Source organism: Trachypithecus francoisi, unplaced genomic scaffold, assembly GCF_009764315.1.
Source record: "Trachypithecus francoisi isolate TF-2019V2 unplaced genomic scaffold, Tfra_2.0 Lachesis_group4, whole genome shotgun sequence".
In the NCBI taxonomy this organism is placed as follows: Eukaryota; Metazoa; Chordata; class Mammalia; order Primates; family Cercopithecidae; genus Trachypithecus; species Trachypithecus francoisi.
The window spans coordinates 8,949,050-8,964,840 of record NW_022681469.1 but is presented as its reverse complement, the minus strand read 5'-3'; the positions used below and the strand labels follow the sequence as shown (position 1 = coordinate 8,964,840).

The 15,791-nt window shown below is 45.7% G+C and overlaps 1 protein-coding gene across 3 annotated transcripts in view; it reads left to right on the top strand.

Moving 5' to 3' along the window:
• Positions 1-1,128: 1,128 nt before the first annotated feature.
• The window catches only part of GIMAP8 (GTPase, IMAP family member 8), a 31,506-nt gene continuing 16,843 nt past the window's right edge, over positions 1,129-15,791 (top strand). Inside the window, exons 1-4 of one of the 3 annotated variants that reach the window (XM_033193688.1) lie at positions 1,129-1,427; positions 1,576-1,705; positions 2,335-2,450; positions 14,019-14,682. In XM_033193688.1, the coding sequence (XP_033049579.1) occupies positions 2,413-2,450; positions 14,019-14,682 (702 nt within the window). In that variant the 5' untranslated portion in view covers positions 1,129-1,427; positions 1,576-1,705; positions 2,335-2,412. Of the gene's footprint in view, positions 1,706-2,334; positions 2,451-2,613; positions 2,690-14,018; positions 14,683-15,791 lie in introns of all 3 variants that reach the window. The other 2 variants (XM_033193690.1, XM_033193689.1) reach the window with 2 other exon arrangements.

The following is a 15,791-nucleotide window of genomic DNA, read 5'->3' as shown; positions in this document are numbered from 1 at the left end:
GACCCCTCGTGATGTGATAGGCTGACAGCAGCACCCCAAAGCCTGTGGTTTTGACGACTGTAGAGACTTCATATTTGAAGCATGCCCCTCTACTTCAGCCACCCCCACTGCTCCTCCTTCTGTGGGGTCCCTTTGGAAAGCTCAGCACCACCTCAGACATTTGGAAAACTGCAGTGAGCTCCAGTCCCTCGAGACCCCAGCCTCTGCATTCTGTGAAGACAGCCCTGCTGTGCAGAGTGCAGAGGGTTCCGCACTCACTTGGACGAACCTCAGGGCATTCTGCTCAGTCTCAGAAGGGCAGACATTGTGGGACTCCACTCACATGAGTATCTGATGTTGCCAAAAATCATAGAAACAGGCCGGGCGTGGTGGCTCACACCTGTAATCCCAGCACTTTGGGAGGCCGAAGCAGGTGGATCACTTGAAGTTAGGAGTTCAAGACCAGCCTGGCCAACATGGCAAAACCCCATTTCTACTAAAAATATAAATATTAGCCGTGTATGGTGGCGGATGCCTAATCCCAGCTACTCGGGAGGCTGAGGCAGGAGAATAGCTTGAACTTGGGAGGTGGAGGTTGTAGTGAGCCGAGATCTCACCATTGCTCTCCAGCGTGGGGAACAGAGCAAGACTCTGTCTCAAAAAAAAAAAAAAAAAAAAAAAATCATAGAAATGGAAAGTAGAGTGGTGGTTACCCGGGCTGGGGTTTGGGGAGGGGAGTTGGGGTGTAATGGGGAGAGTCTGGGTGCTGCAGGTTGAAAAGTCCTGCAGATCTGGCACACAACAATGTGAATGTACTTTCTACCATGGTTAAGATGGTTAAGATGGTACATTTAATGTTACATCATTTTTACCCCAGTAAAGGTTTTTAAAGAAGTCTTCCTCTGTGTTTGACTTCCTTATGAAGTAGAGACCAGGGATTTGGGACACTATGTTCTCTCACAAAAGGGGTTTCATTTTGTGAAATATTTGAAAGCAACAAAGCATAGCATTTCACGTGTTTTGCAAGCTGGGGAAAAGCAGTCATTTCCTGAGAAGCAGCGCTGGTCTGTCAGGCTCGGAGTTCCCTGGGTTGTGGGTTTTAGGGAAGGCAAGGGAAGCGAGGAAGGATTTGTTAGAGGAAGTCCTAAAGGCCACTTCAGAGCACACAGAGGCCGGGAGCTGGCTTTGCTCGGAGCCTGTAGCGGAGCCACAATCTCTGTCCTCTCAGGAACAGGAACCGGCTTGACGTCCTTCTCCTGCCCTATCCAAGACCCTGTTCTTGCAGCCCTTCTGAAGCTCAGCCTGGCACACACCCTGGCGCCCCAGCCCCTGGCCAAGTCTCTGCTGTCATTTCTCCTCCCTCCTCTCAGTCTACAGCTGCGGGAGAGGCCGGGCTCCTCAGTTTCTGCTGTGTTGTGACTCCACAAGGCACTCAGCACCCAGGGAAGGTGCGTGTGTCCCCGATGCTGGCTCCTCCCTGAGACCTGATGGCTGTTGACATGCTGAGCCTGTGGCCTGCACACGGAACTTCCTCTCCAACTGCATTTATGCTTCTGTGATTGTGAAGGCTGTTTCTAGAAATCTCTTCCTTTGCAGAAACACCTGAAACCCTCCTGCCAGGAGGACCAGGGCCTGGGAAGAGGGTGGCTCTCAGGTGTTCTCCCCTCACCCTCCTCGTCCTCCTCACATCCTGTGCCCTGGGGGACCAGCAGCTGCTTCCACCCAGGTGAGAGATGGAGGGATGGAGCCATGTGGATTGCAGAGCCTGGAGACTGGGACATCATGGGATAGGACTGCAGTGCATGTGTGACGTGTGCACACGTGTGTAGATGTGTGTGCGCTGGTGCATAGCTGTGGGGGAGGATGGGCTTGGCACCGGGAAGGTCGCCTGTCCAGCCATGGGAGAAGAGGCTGCTTGTGGGGCTGGATCGCAGGGACCCTGGAAAGCTTTCCTCCTGGTCCAAAGCGTGTCTCCCTAGCCTGGTGGGGAACAGATTCGGCAGGATGGGGACAGAGGCACATTCCCAGACATCTGTGAGAGTGGCTGTCCTGAGAGAAGTCGTGTTGGGGAGTGGGTGTGAGCCCTGAAGAGGAGGAGGGCTGAGGCTGGCAGAAGGGAGGAAGAAGCCGGCGGAAGGAGCCTGTCAGAAGCCCCATGAAGCTAGATGGTGCTGCAGAGCAGCCCCCAGGAGGAAGCCAGCAGAGCTCCTAAAGCAGGGGGTGGGGGGATGCTGATTTTTCCATGTCTACTTTTCTGGTATTTCCTGCCCCTTGCAGTTGGGATTCTGTGAACTGGGCATTGGAGGGGTCAATACCTTACCAAAAACAGTATTTCTGATTTCATCTACATTTCAGCCAACCTGGCCCTCAGCAGTTAACCCCTTCCCTTCCTCTTGATGGTTGTCCTGCTGAGCTGGGCCTAAGGTCTCCCCCATGCTGGGCTCTGGAGGCATCTCTGATCACCCTGCTCTGTAAGTGGGAACTGCGACTAGATGTGGGATGAATCCTCGCATGGCCGGCCGCTGTGCTCAGATGCCTGAGTCCACGTTTGCCTTGGGCTGTTTCCTGAGGAGGCGGAGGCTGCCTTTACAGTCTTCAGTGAATTACAGGAAGAACGCTCTCTTTTTCTCTCAGTTGCTCAGCTGGGGCCTCCAGAGTGGCCTGGGAGATTGAGCAGAGGGAAACGTGGGCTGGCAGAGCGCGAGGGAGGGTGAGTTTGGGTTCCTTTTTGTCCTTAAGTGCACTTTCTACATGCTGGGGTGAAGTGCTATCGGCTGGGAAGCTGTATGTGTGGTAGGAGTGTGCATGTGTGTGTGCGTGCATGTGTGTGTGTGTGGGTGTGTAGGTCCTGACATCATGTGGAGCTGCAGGCAGGAGTCCAGGAAAGACTCATCAGTTTGGTCATACTCTGCTGGGGAACCATGCAAGGCTGTGTCGCCTAATTGGGAAAGAAATTTCTTTCTTCTTCAGGCCTGTGGGAGGCCTCTGCTTCCTTCAGCTTGCTGTTTACTCACTAGTGTGTTTTTTTCTTAATTTGCAGAGACATCTCACTTCACTTGCATATATATATATACACACACACACAATTTAAGTCACTTCCCTTTTACTCTTCAAAGTAACATCTTTTTCATCTGCTTCTCAGTTCTTTTTTTTTGCATCGAGACGGAGTCTCGCTTTGTCGCTCAGGGTGGAGTGCAGTGGTGTGATCTCGGCTCACTGCAACCTCCACCTTCCAGAATTCAAGCAATTCTCCTGCTTCAGCCTCCCGAGTAGCTGGAACTACAGGCACCCACCACCATGCCTGACTAATTTTTATACTTTTAATAAAGATGGGGTTTCATCATGTTGACTAGGCTGGTCTCAAATTCCTGATCTCAAGGGATCTGCCCGCCTTGGCCTCCAAAAGTGTTGGGATTACAGGAGTGAGCCACTGTGCTCGGCCTCCCTCTCAGTTCTAAAAACCGTTTTTCTTCTTTTCTTCACATTTCTGTCTCTCCTGTGATCATTCATTCATTTAACACCACGTATTGAGCATATACTACATGCCAGGCACAATGTTAGGGCCTGGGGACACAGAACAAAATAGGCATGTTTGGAGTTTTGGCATATGCCGTTATGGAGCTTTGTACCAAGGGTAGTACAGAGAAAATTTAGAAATTTAAAAATAAAATTAATAAATAATTATAAAATAATAAATAATATCAGATAGAATCAATGTTATTTAGAAAATTGAGGAGAGACAGGAGATAGGGCATTAGCGTGAAAGCTTCTCTCCATGGGTGTATCTGGGTGAAAGATGATCTTAGAAGACCCCTGGTGCTGATTAGGTTTGAACCCACCAGAAATATTTTTCCCCTGGTGGACGGTTCTGCGGTTCTGAGGTGTTTGAGGCTGTGGTGGGCTCTGCCTTGTGCCGTGCAGCCATCCAAATGATTCCAGAAAGAGGCCTCTGTCAAGGCCCTCATGGGCTTTGCCTTGCCCTTTTCGAAAGTGAGCTGTGCCACTGCCTTCACTACCTCCCTGGGTCATTCCCTGCAGTGCCGCCTCTCCCCTGAGTGCCACAGACCCCATTTTTTGAAAAGGTATGAACCACCAAATCGCTGCACAGAAAAAGGGCTAAAGGGCTTTCCTATTCTTCACTGTCTTTGGCGTATCTGCTGCATTTTGCTTGTTTTTCAAGTCAATAACCATCAACTCGGAAACAAGTATTTATCAGATACTTTCTCTATGTTGTAGATATGGTGGTGAGAAAAACAGAGCAAGTTCTTATTCTCACAGAACTCACCTCTAGTGGTGGGAGACTAAAAAGCATTAAGGAAGTAAATGCAGATATGAAGGGTGGCAGTAGTGGGTGCTGGGTACGGGGCGGGGGTGCAGCTGAGGCACAGAGGAGTTGCAACTCTTATGGTGGCAGTAGTGGGTGCTGGGTATGGGGAGGGTACCAGTGGGGCACAGAGGGGTGGACGGTTCTTAGGGTGGCAGTGGTGGGTGATGGGTATGGGGTGGGGGTGTCAGTGGGGCACAGAGGCACAGACAGCTCTTAGGGTGGCAGTGGTGGGTGCTGGGTATGTGGAGGAGGTACCAGTGGGGCACAGCGGTGGGAGAGGAATGAAGACACAGACACAGAAATAGAGTGCAGAGTGGGATCAGGGGGCTGGCAGCCTTCACTGCTGAGAGCCTCAAACAGTGAGGCTCACCCACCTATTTATTGACAGTAAGCCCATTGTTTCTGCAGTTTATAGATTAGCTAAAAGTATTCTTTATGGAGAACAAAGGGACAGGCTCTGGCTTGTTATCTGCAGCAGGAACATGTCCTTAAGGCACAGATCGCTCATGCCATTGTTTGTGGTTTAGGAATGCCTTGATTTTCTGCCCTGGGTGGGCCAGGTGTTCCTTGCCCTCATTCTGGTAAACAAGCAACCTCCAGCATGTGCGTCATAGTCATCATGAGCATCTCACAGTGCTGCATAGATCTTGTTTGTGGCCAGTTTCTCATGGCCTATTTATGGCTAGGCTTGGGGCCTGTTCCCAGCAACAATGCTTAAATTATGAAACAAAGGCTTGATAAGAGTAGATTAAAATTTAGTGTTTTTGTGTGTATGACAAAAGACATATTTAGAAACCTAAAAATAGGCCACAGACTGTGAAAAGATCTATGAAATGTGTAGAATCAACAAAGGTTTAGTAACTAGAACATATACATCATTTCTACAAATCAATAAATTACATATAAAAGATGGAACGCTAGCTGCTTCTTTAGCTACCTTATCAGCATAAGCATTGCCCTGAGTGATGGGATCTGATGCCTTTTGATGGCCCTTGCAGTGAGTGACTACAGCTTCCTTTGGAAGTAAAGTGGCCTTGAGAAGAGTTTTTATTAAAGAGGCATTAATGATGGAGGACCCTTGTGTAGTGAGGAAACCTCTTTCTGCCCATATAACAGCATGGAGGTGCAGGATATGGAAGGCATATTTACAGTCAGTATAAATATTGATGCGTAGTCCTTTTGCAAGAGTGAGGGCTTCAGTTAAGGCAATGAGTTTGGCTTGCTGAGAGGTAGTGGGTGGGGTGCAGAGCAGTAGCCTCAATGATAGGTGTGCAAGATACTATAGCATAGCCTGCCTTTGCTGGTGAATGGCAATTAGACCTGGTGGAACTGCCATCAATAAACCAAGTGTGATCAGGGTGAGGAACAGGAAAGAAGGAAATATGGTGAAATCAAGTGAATGCCAGGTGGATTAGAGAGATACAGTCATGGGGGTGGAGGCCAGCCTAAAACAGTAAGGTCAAGTTGTTTGGACAGAAAGGCTATAGGGTGTGGTCCTGGCTCTTGTGTAAGAATTTTGACCACAGAGCCCTGCACTTTGGCTGTGTGTAATGAAAAAGTTGGGATGAGTTAGGGAGAGTTCGTGTGGGAGCAGCTTTTAGGGCTGTTTTTTAAGGAATGGAAAGGGGAGTGGGGAAAGGATTTAGGATTTATGGGGTCAGCTAGGTTTGCTTTTGTGAGTTTACATAATGGTTTAGTCAGGATGGTAAAACTAGGTATCCAAAGGCGGAAGTACCTAACCATGCCTAGGAAGGAAAGGAGTCATTATTTTGTAGAAGGGTTTGGGGTTTGGGAGATTAGCTGGACATGATCAGCAGGGAGAGCATATGTGTTTTCATGAAGAATTATGCTGAGATAGGTAACAGAAGAGGAAGAAATTTGGGCTTGACTGAAGTAATGGGGGCTATCCACAAAGCCTTGCTGCAGTGCAGCCTAGGTAAGTTGCTGAGCCTGATGGGTGTCAGGGTCAGTCCAAGTGAAAGAGAAGAGAGGCTGGGATGAAGGATGCAAAGGAATAGTAAAGAAAGTATGTTTGAGATCCAGAACAGAATAATGGGTTGTGGAGGGAGGTATTGAGGATAGGAAAGTATATGGGTTTGGCACTTTGGGGTGGATGGGCAAGACAATTTGGTTGATAAGGTGCAGATCCTGAACTAACTGGTAAGATTTGTCTGGTTTTTGTACAGGTAAAATGGGGGAATTGTAAGAGTTTATAGGCTTTAAAAGGCCGTGCTGTAACAGGTGAGTGATAACAGGCTTTAATCCTTTTAAAGCCTGCTGTGGGATGGGATATTGGCATTGAGTCAGGTAAGGGTGATTAGGTTTTACTGAGATAGTAATGGGCATGTGATCAGTTGCCAGGGAGGGAGTAGAGGTGTCCTATACTTGTGGGTTAAGGTGTGGGAATAGGAGAGGAAGATGCGAAGGAGGCTTTGAACTGGGGAAAGGGGTGGCAATGAGATGTGGCTGTAGCCTAGGAATAGTCAGGGAAGCAGATAATTTAGTTAAAATGCCTCAACCTAATAAGGGAACTGGGCAGGTGAGGATAACTAAAAAGGAGTGCTAAAAAGAGTATTGTCCAAGTTGGCACCAGAGTTGGGAGTTTTAAGAGGTTTAGAAGCCTGGCCATCAACACCCACAACAGTTATGGAGGCAAGGGAAACAGGCCTTTGAAAAGAGGTAATGTGGAGTGGGTAGCCCGGTATTGATTAAGAAGGGGATGAACTTACCTCCACTGTAAGAGTTACCTGAAGCTTGGCGTCTGTGATGGTCCAGGGGGCTTCCAAGGTGATCAGGCAGAGTCAGTCTTCAGCTGCTAAGCTGAGGAGATTTGGGAGGGAGTCAGCCAAGGAACATTGGGTTTGGGCTCCAGGGGTTTAGGAGCAGTGGCGATGTGAGTTGGACAGTCAGACCTCCAGTGGGGGCCTGCACAGACAAGGCAAGGCTTAGGAGGAATCCCAGGCTGTGGGTATTCTGAGGCCCAGTGACCAGGCTTTTGGCATGTGAAGCAAGGTCCATGAGAATGTTTTGAAGGAGCCCCTGGGAGCTGTGGCTTGGATGTTTTCAAGTTTTTGTATGCTAGAGACGTGGTTGTGGGTTGTCTTACAGTGGAGGCAAGTAGCTGTAACTCAGAAATACATTGCTACTTGGCTGCCTCTACGCCATTATTATACACCTTGAAGGCAAGGTTAATTAAGTCCTGTTGTGGGGTTTGAGGGCTGGAATCTAATTTTTGGAACTTTTTCTAATGTAAGGAGTGGATTGGGTAATAAATGCATATTGAGAATAAGACAGCCTTCCTCTGGGGTGTAGGACAGTAAAATATCTAAGGGTTGTTGCCAAATGGGCAATGAACTGGGCTGGGTTTTTATATTTGATGAAAAAGAGCCTATTTGCTAACTGATTTGGGAGAGGTTGGATAAAGAAAAAAGGAGCATTAACTTTGACTATGCCTTTAGCTCCAGCCACCTCTTTAAGAGTAAATTGTTGGGCAGGTGGGGGAGGGCTAGTTGCAGAACGAAACTGTAAGCCAGACTGGGTGTGAGGAGGGGAGGAGATAGAAGGATTATAGGGTGGGGGAGCAGAGGCTGAGGAAGAAATGGGACTTGGCTCGGCCTGGCAAGGAGCAGCCTGGGGAGAAGGGGAGAGGTCAGATGAGTCCATAGAAAAGAAGGATTCAAAGGACTCAGAACTTGGAGTGGAGACTGAAGGAACAGACAGGAGAGAAAGACGAAAGACTTGGGACGAGTCACATTGGGAGCAGAGACTAGGGAGGGACTAATGTGTAAAAGAATGCCTGGATGTCAGGCACCTCAGACCATTTGCCCATTCTTTGACAAAAATTATCTAAGTCTTATAGGATGGAGAAATCAAAAGTGCCATTTTTTGGCCATTTAGTTTTTTTTTTTTTTTTTTTGAGACGGAGTCTGGCTCTGTCGCCCAGGCTGGAGTGCGATGGCCGGATCTCAGCTCACTGCAAGCTCCGCCTCCCAGGTTCACGCCATTCTCCTGCCTCCGCCTCCCAAGTAGCTGGGACTACAGGCGCCCGCCTCGTCGCCCGGCTAGTTTTTTGTATTCTTTAGTAGAGACGGGGTTTCACCGTATTAGCCAGGATCGTCTCGATCTCCTGACCTTGTGATCCGCCCGTCTCGGCCTCCCAAAGTGCTGGGATTACAGGCTTGAGCCACCGCACCCGGCCGTTTTTTTTGGCCATTTAGAACCATTGTCAAGTTTGTATTGGAGTCAAGCAGTGTTGCAGAAGAAAATGAGATGCTTAGATTTTAGGTCAGGTGAGACTTGAAGAGATTTTAAATTCTTGAGAACACAGGCTAAGGGAGAAGAAGGGGGAATGGAGGGTGGAAGGTTGTCCATAGTGAAGGAGGTAGTTTAAAGAGAAAAGTAGTGACAAGGATAAGGGGGTGGGGAGCAGCCCTGGGCTGCAATGTGGGTGAGGAGCCAAAGCAGGCATCCCCGCAATTGACTTGCCACCAAGGGAATGTGGGTGAATGACCAAAGCAGGTGTCCCCTTGGTGATCAGACACCCATGGAGTGTGGGTGAATAATCAGGCAGGTGTACCTGCAGTGATTAAACACCAAAGGAAGACTGTCTTCCCGAGTCCATGACTGGTGCCAGAGTTTTGGGTCCACTGATAGAATGTGTCTCCTTTGTCTCTACTAGAGAGGAAAAGGAACTGGAATTGGAAGGACAGGGAGATTGAAGGGTAGCGAGAGGGGCTGGAGAAGAGAGTGAAAAGATCACATACCCGATTTGAAATTGGTGAGATGTTCCTTGGGTGGTTGGTCTGAGGACCTGAGGTTGTAGGTGGATCTCTTCACGGAGTGAGGATGAGGACAGGGGACTGGTCTCCTGAAGGAGTCCCTCTGACCCAGGTCTTCAGCACCAAATGTCTCATGCGTCCATGTGAAGAGAGTCCACCAACAGGCTTTGTGTGAGCAACAAAGCTGTTTATTTCACCTGAGTGCAGGCAAACTGAGTCCGAAAAAGGAGTCAGCAAAGGGTGGTGGGATTATCATTAGTTCTTATAGGTTTTGGGATAGGCAGTGGAGTTAGGAGCAATGTTTTGCAGGCGGGTGTGGATCTCACAATGTACATTCTCAAGGGTGGGGAGAATTACAAAGAACCTTCTTAAGGGTGGGGAAGACTATACGGAACCTTCTTAAGGGTGGGGGAGATTACAAAGTACATTGATCAGTTATAGTGGAGCAGAAACAAATCACAATGGTGGAATGTCATCAGTTAAGGCTATTTTCACTTCTTTTGTGGATTTTCAGTTACTTCAGGCCATCTGGATGTATATGTGCAGGTCACAGGGGATATGATGGCTTAGCTTGGGCTCAGAGGCCTGACACATTGTTCCTTTATTTTACTCTTATTGTTTATCCTTGAAATTTGGTGGTTTTCTATAGTAATAACATTTGATTCCTTTCTTGTTCTCATTGGTATACCTGCCCTACCAATGAGTTTTATACTTTGTGCATTTTCATGGTGGTAGATACTGTCCTTTCACTTTCAGAAGTAGGACTCCATTAAGCATTTCTTATAGGGTTGGTCCAGTGGTAATAGATTACCTTAGTTTTGGCTTGTATGGGAAAGGCTTTATTTCTCTCTCATTTCTGAAGGATAGTGTTGCTGGGTATAGTATTCTTGGCCAAAAAAGTTTTTTTTCCAGCACTTTGAATGTGTCATCCCATTCTCTCCTGACCTGCAAGGTTTCTGCTAATAAAACATGGTGTTAGTCTGATGGAGATTCCCTTAAATGTGACTTGACACTTTTCTCTTGCTGTTTTTAGAATTCTCTCTTTGTCTTTGACTTTTGACAATTTGACTACAATATGCTTCAGAGAAGATGTTTTTGGATTGAATCTATTTGAGAATCTTGAGTTTCCTGTATCTGAATGTCTATATCTCTCACAGTACTTTGGAAGTTTCCAGCTATTATTTATTACATAGATTTTCTATGACTTTTCCCAACTTGTCTCTTTCTGGAACTCTCAAAATTCAAGTATTTGTTTACTTTATGGTGTCCCATGTGTCATATAGGCTTTCTTTATTCTTAAGAGAGTTTTTTTTCAGACTGAATTATTTTAAAAGGCCTGCCTTAAAGTTCAGAAATTCTTTCTTCTGCTTGATCTAGTCTCTTTTTGAAGCTCTTGGTTATATATTTTGTTCATTGAATTATTCAGGTCCAGGATTTCCATTTGGTTCTTCTCTTTTTTTTTTTTCAAAATAGTATCTATCTCTTTATTGAATTTCTCATTCAGATCATGAATTTTTTTTTTCTGATTGCTTTGTATTGTCAATCTGTGTTCTCTTTTATATTGTTGATATTCCTTAAGATCATTATTTTGAATACCTCTTCAAGCATTCCAAGATTTTCTTTTCCTTGGGATCTGTTACTAGAGAATTACTGCGTTCCTTTGGAGATATTATGTTCCCTTGCTTTTTAATGTTTCTTGAGTTTTTGCAGTCTGTGCATCTGGTGTAACAGTTGCTTCTTTCAATTTTATGCATTGGCTTTCATAGGGAAAGACTTTTTTCTGTACATGTATCTCTAGCGTTGATTGGGTAGGTTGCTTTGGCTTTGATTTTGGGTAGGTGCAGGAGTGTGGTCTTCATATGATTTCTCTGACTGTAATCAATGTCAGTGATGTCTGCAAGTTCCTCAGTGGTTTAGCCTGTGGTTGTTAGTGAAGGCCATGGTAAGGTTTTCCTGGGGACAGAGATACCAAGTGGGCTCATCCTTGGACCCTGGATGATGCACATGGGCACCAGTATTGGTGGCTATGGGCTATGTGGGTCAGTACTCAGTCCTCTGGGTGGCATATACAAACACTGATAGTGGCAGGTGGAGGACCCACGTAGGCCAGTATTGGGGCTCTCAGGTGGTGTGTGTTGGCCACAGCAGCAGATTTGGTGGGTCAGTCCTTGGGCCCCTGGATGATGTGTGTGGCATTGGCAGTGCCAGTAGCAGTGGTGGGCCAGCCCTTAGACCCCTAAGTGGCATGCATGGGCCCTGGTGGTGACAGTAGTGGGCTGGGCTGACTGGAACCTGGGCCCCTGGGCAGTGTGTATGGGTGTCGGTGGCAGCAGTGATAGGCAGGGTAAAGTAGATTATTTTACTACTACTTGTTATTTTCAATATTTAGAGAATTTCTAGGGTAAACTTTCCTCATAGAGAGTTTACATTAGCTTCAGATGGACACATATATATAAGTATGATAAAATGGAAAAAACCTAAAATGCTCATTTACATGTAATAAAAACACTACAAATTGATATGATTCTTTGCAGATGGCAGATCACTTTTCAATCATCATTTTGTTTATTTTCCAACTTATTTTAAGGAATATGTTATTCTTATTTAATGAAAATATATTTTACGAGAGAAGTTATTGCTAGATGATGCAAATATATGTGTGTATGAGGAAATTATGGGCTGAACATGGTGGCTTATGCCTGTAATCCCAACACTTTGTGAGGCCAAAGCTGGAGGATTGCTTGAGGTCAGGAGTTTGAGACCCACCTGGGCAACATAGGGAGACCCCATCTCTACAAAATATTTTTAAAAAGTAGTTAGGCATGGTGGTATGTGCCTGTAGTTCTAGATAATCTGGAGGTTGATGCAGGAGATGACATGAACCCAGAAGGTTGAGGATACAGTGAGCTGTGATCCCACCACTGCACAATAGCCCTGGCAACAGAGAGAGACCTTGTCTCTAAAACAGAAAAAAAAAAAGAAAAGAAATTATATGCATATTTTAACAAACACTACTTATGTATAATGGAGCCATAGATGGAGCCAGATTTTTTTCTTTAAAATTTTCAGAATATACCAAAGTTTTTAGAATAAACACCAAACTTCATAATCAGAAAAATACAAAGAATGAAGAAGTTATGGTGCAGAGCACTCAGATAATGAGTATAAGCACATTGTGAATTGGCAGCTAAGGGATCTTTGCCCTCTGCTGGAGCAGTTTTTATGGAGTGGTACCAATCTGTCCCCAGTGACTGACTCCTCTCTGGGTTCCCACAACATTGTCCTCATGTATGTCACATTTTTCTTATCTGCTTGCTGTATCTCTGTGTTTTATTTGTTGTTGTTCAGTCTTTTCATACAAGTGAGAAAAGGATGCTGGAGCAGGCTTGGTGGGAAGAGGAAGGAACCTATCAAGGGGCAGAGACACTGCCCAAGGGTGTGAAATAACATGAAGAACTTTCTGACTTCACCATGGACCCTGGAGGGGTGGCCATCCAGGAGGGTGCTGTACGAAGGTTTCATAGGGAGAGTCACTCTCTTGCAGATCTGCATAGGTAAACCCTCACAAGGGAGGGCATCATGGCCAGGTTTGCAGTCTTGGAAACTAAGTTTTTAAGGAGAGGAACAGAGGATCCCACGTGTAACCCTGTGTGGGAATCACAGCTAATTGCTGATGTGCCCTAAAGGGAAAACCTGTGATTATGGTAGGGGGGAGTTGTTTCCTCGCAGCAGCAGTTTTGCCATGCATTTCCAGGCCTCACTTGATTTCAGGTCAGTGGCTCTTGGGCAATCCAGAAGAAATTGTGCAAGGCAGGATGATTGAACAGTTACAGCAAATCAGCTCAAAACATATGTCAAACAAGATGGGGCCTGAATACATAAATACAGATGAATAGTTCACTTGACTGGAGCATACAGTGCGTTGAGGAGAGTGGCTACAAGTAGAGCTGAATCTGTGGGCTGGAAACAGACGGAAAGAGCTTGGCACATTAGCTCAAGGGTTTTGGACTTGACTTGCCTGGCAGGTGGAAGCCTTTGCAGGGAGAAAATTAAATCTAAGCAGCACTATCTATATACTGAAATAGTACCACTTTGCATTTAGGTAATATGTAGAAACTTGCAAGGTACTTTCTCATGTGTCATCTCATTTGAGTTTTATAAAAAATCCTTGAAGTAGGTGATACCACTTCTATCTTATGGATTAGGACACTGAGTCTCAGAATGGTTAAGTGGCCTCTACAGATGAGCTAATGGGTGCAGAGCAGAAGGTGAACCAGGTCAGAGTTCAAGACCATGGTCATACCCACCACATCATGCTTCTCTGTTAACTTCACCAGGCACTGGGTGCATCATGAGTCCCACAAACGAAGTTTTCTAGTTTGTCTTCTGTGATATTACTTTCAAAGTACCATGTATACCATACATTATATTTGCTTGTATGCTCTAGACATTTCTACTTCATTGCACTTTATAGGGCAATGCTTCCCAAACTTGGCTACTCATTACAATTACTGTGACATTTGATGAATACAGATTTCTAAGCTCCATCCTTTGAGATTCTGATTTAATAGGTCTAGGTTGGGTCCCAGAGATCTGTATTTTTTAAACATCTGACCATTACTATTAATTATGAGATTTCCTTCAACTTTGAAACATGCTTATTTACTATGGTTTCTAACATATCTGACTCCTTGTGGTTCCCAATGGTAAAAAAAATTCAAGGAACTAAAAGAGGTCTCTAGGTTTGTCTCAGAGATGGAGCAGGAAGATCCTGGGAAAGCGTTCCTTGTTCTAATCTAGTCTGGGTCTAGCACTTCAGTAGCTCAAATTCATTGGCGGCAATTTGAGTCAAAAAGAGAATGTCTTTTCTTGCTGTTCTCCTGTCCACTCTGTGTGGGAGTTGAACATTAATGTGTTGCTTTCTGTCCCAACAGAACCAGTGGGAGCCTGTGTCAGGAAAGCATGTCAGAGCAGAGCTGCCAGATGTCCGAATTGCGGCTCCTCCTCCTGGGGAAATGCCGCTCGGGAAAAAGTGCCACAGGAAATGCCATTCTGGGCAAAGATGTGTTCAAGTCCAAGTTCAGTGATCAGATAGTGACCAAAATGTGCCAGAGAGAGAGTCAGGTCCTGAGAGAAAGGAAGGTTGTGGTCATTGACACCCCTGACCTTTTCTCCTCAGTAGCTTGTGCTGAAGACAAGCAACGCAACATCCAACGCTGCTTGGAGCTCTCTGCCCCCAGCCTCCATGCTCTGCTCTTGGTAATTGCCATCGGCCATTTCACAAGGGAGGATGAGGAAACAGTCACGGGCATCCAACAAGTGTTTGGAGCTGAAGCCAGGAGGCACATCATTATTGTCTTCACCCGGAAGGATGATTTGGGGGATGACTTGCTGCAAGATTTCATTGAAAACAACAAATCTCTCAAGCAGTTGGTTCAAGACTATGAGGGCCGATACTGCATTTTCAACAACAAGGCCGATAGTAAGGATGAGCGGGTCACCCAGGCGTCGGATCTCTTTTGTAAGGTTGAGTGTTTGGTGAATATGAACGGAGGACCCTATCATGTGAACTTCAAAACTGAAGGCAGCAGGTTTCAAGTAAGAATTTTGTTAATATCTTGAAAGATTCCTATGTTGCTGAAGCTAGTGGGATGAAGATGGCTACAAATAAATGAAATATTGTATTGTGTGATGGAACATGGGTTTTGTTGAATAAGGTGTTTATACATAATTTGCAGGATTAAGAGGTATCAGATTGTAGGGTACTTTAAGTATCAGCCTGAGGACTTTAGGCTTTATTAGCAAATTAATGGACAAATTTAAGCCTTTATCTTACTTGTTCCCTCATATTATTCAACACAATGATTTGTTAGACTCTCCCTTCCCTGACTTCAATATAATTGCCCTCTCCTTGTTTGTTTGTTTGTTTGTTTTTCCCTCTTTTTCTGGCTATTCCAAAGATCGCTGAGTCCTTCTCTTATCTCTGACCTCTAAAAATGAACATCCTCAGGGCTTGGTTCTGGCCTTCCTCAGTTCTTTGTACTCTCTTCTCAGATGATCCCACACTTTTATGGCATTGAGATTCATCTACTACTAACAGTTTTCAAATGAGTAGTAACTGTAGTCCAAATCTGTCCTCTGAGTTCTTCCTCCTTTACACAGTTGCTGCTGGGGATCTCCACTTGTCTCTCTTATACTTTCTCACACTTAACATGTCCACATTTTTGATTTTCTCTCTTAAATCTATAAGATTTCTCCTTCATACTTCGGAAAAGGGCTGTGATGTTCACCATGTGCTTTGTACTCACACACGCCAATGTCAGCTCTGCTACCGTGGTAGCTCTCCTTGGAGAGCCAAGAAATCATCAGGTCTTGCGGGATCAATATACCCAGAATCCACCTGCTTCTCTCCATCCCACTCCCACCACCTGGTCCAAGCCTACATCATTTCTTGCCTATACTATTTTAACATAATGATTTTCTCCTCTTGTATTCTTGGGCTTTATCCCGCAATCCATCTCACACATTACAACCAGGGTGAGATTTTATTTAAGCTTTTGATGTGAAAGGAAAATGTATTTGTAACTAAGGAAGATACAAAAATGCAGTCTTTTGCCTTAGAGGTGCTTACACTTCAACTGGAGTGGCTGATGCATAAGAAACAAAGCGCTCCCGGCTGAGTGTGAGGGGAATGCTAGCACAGAGGA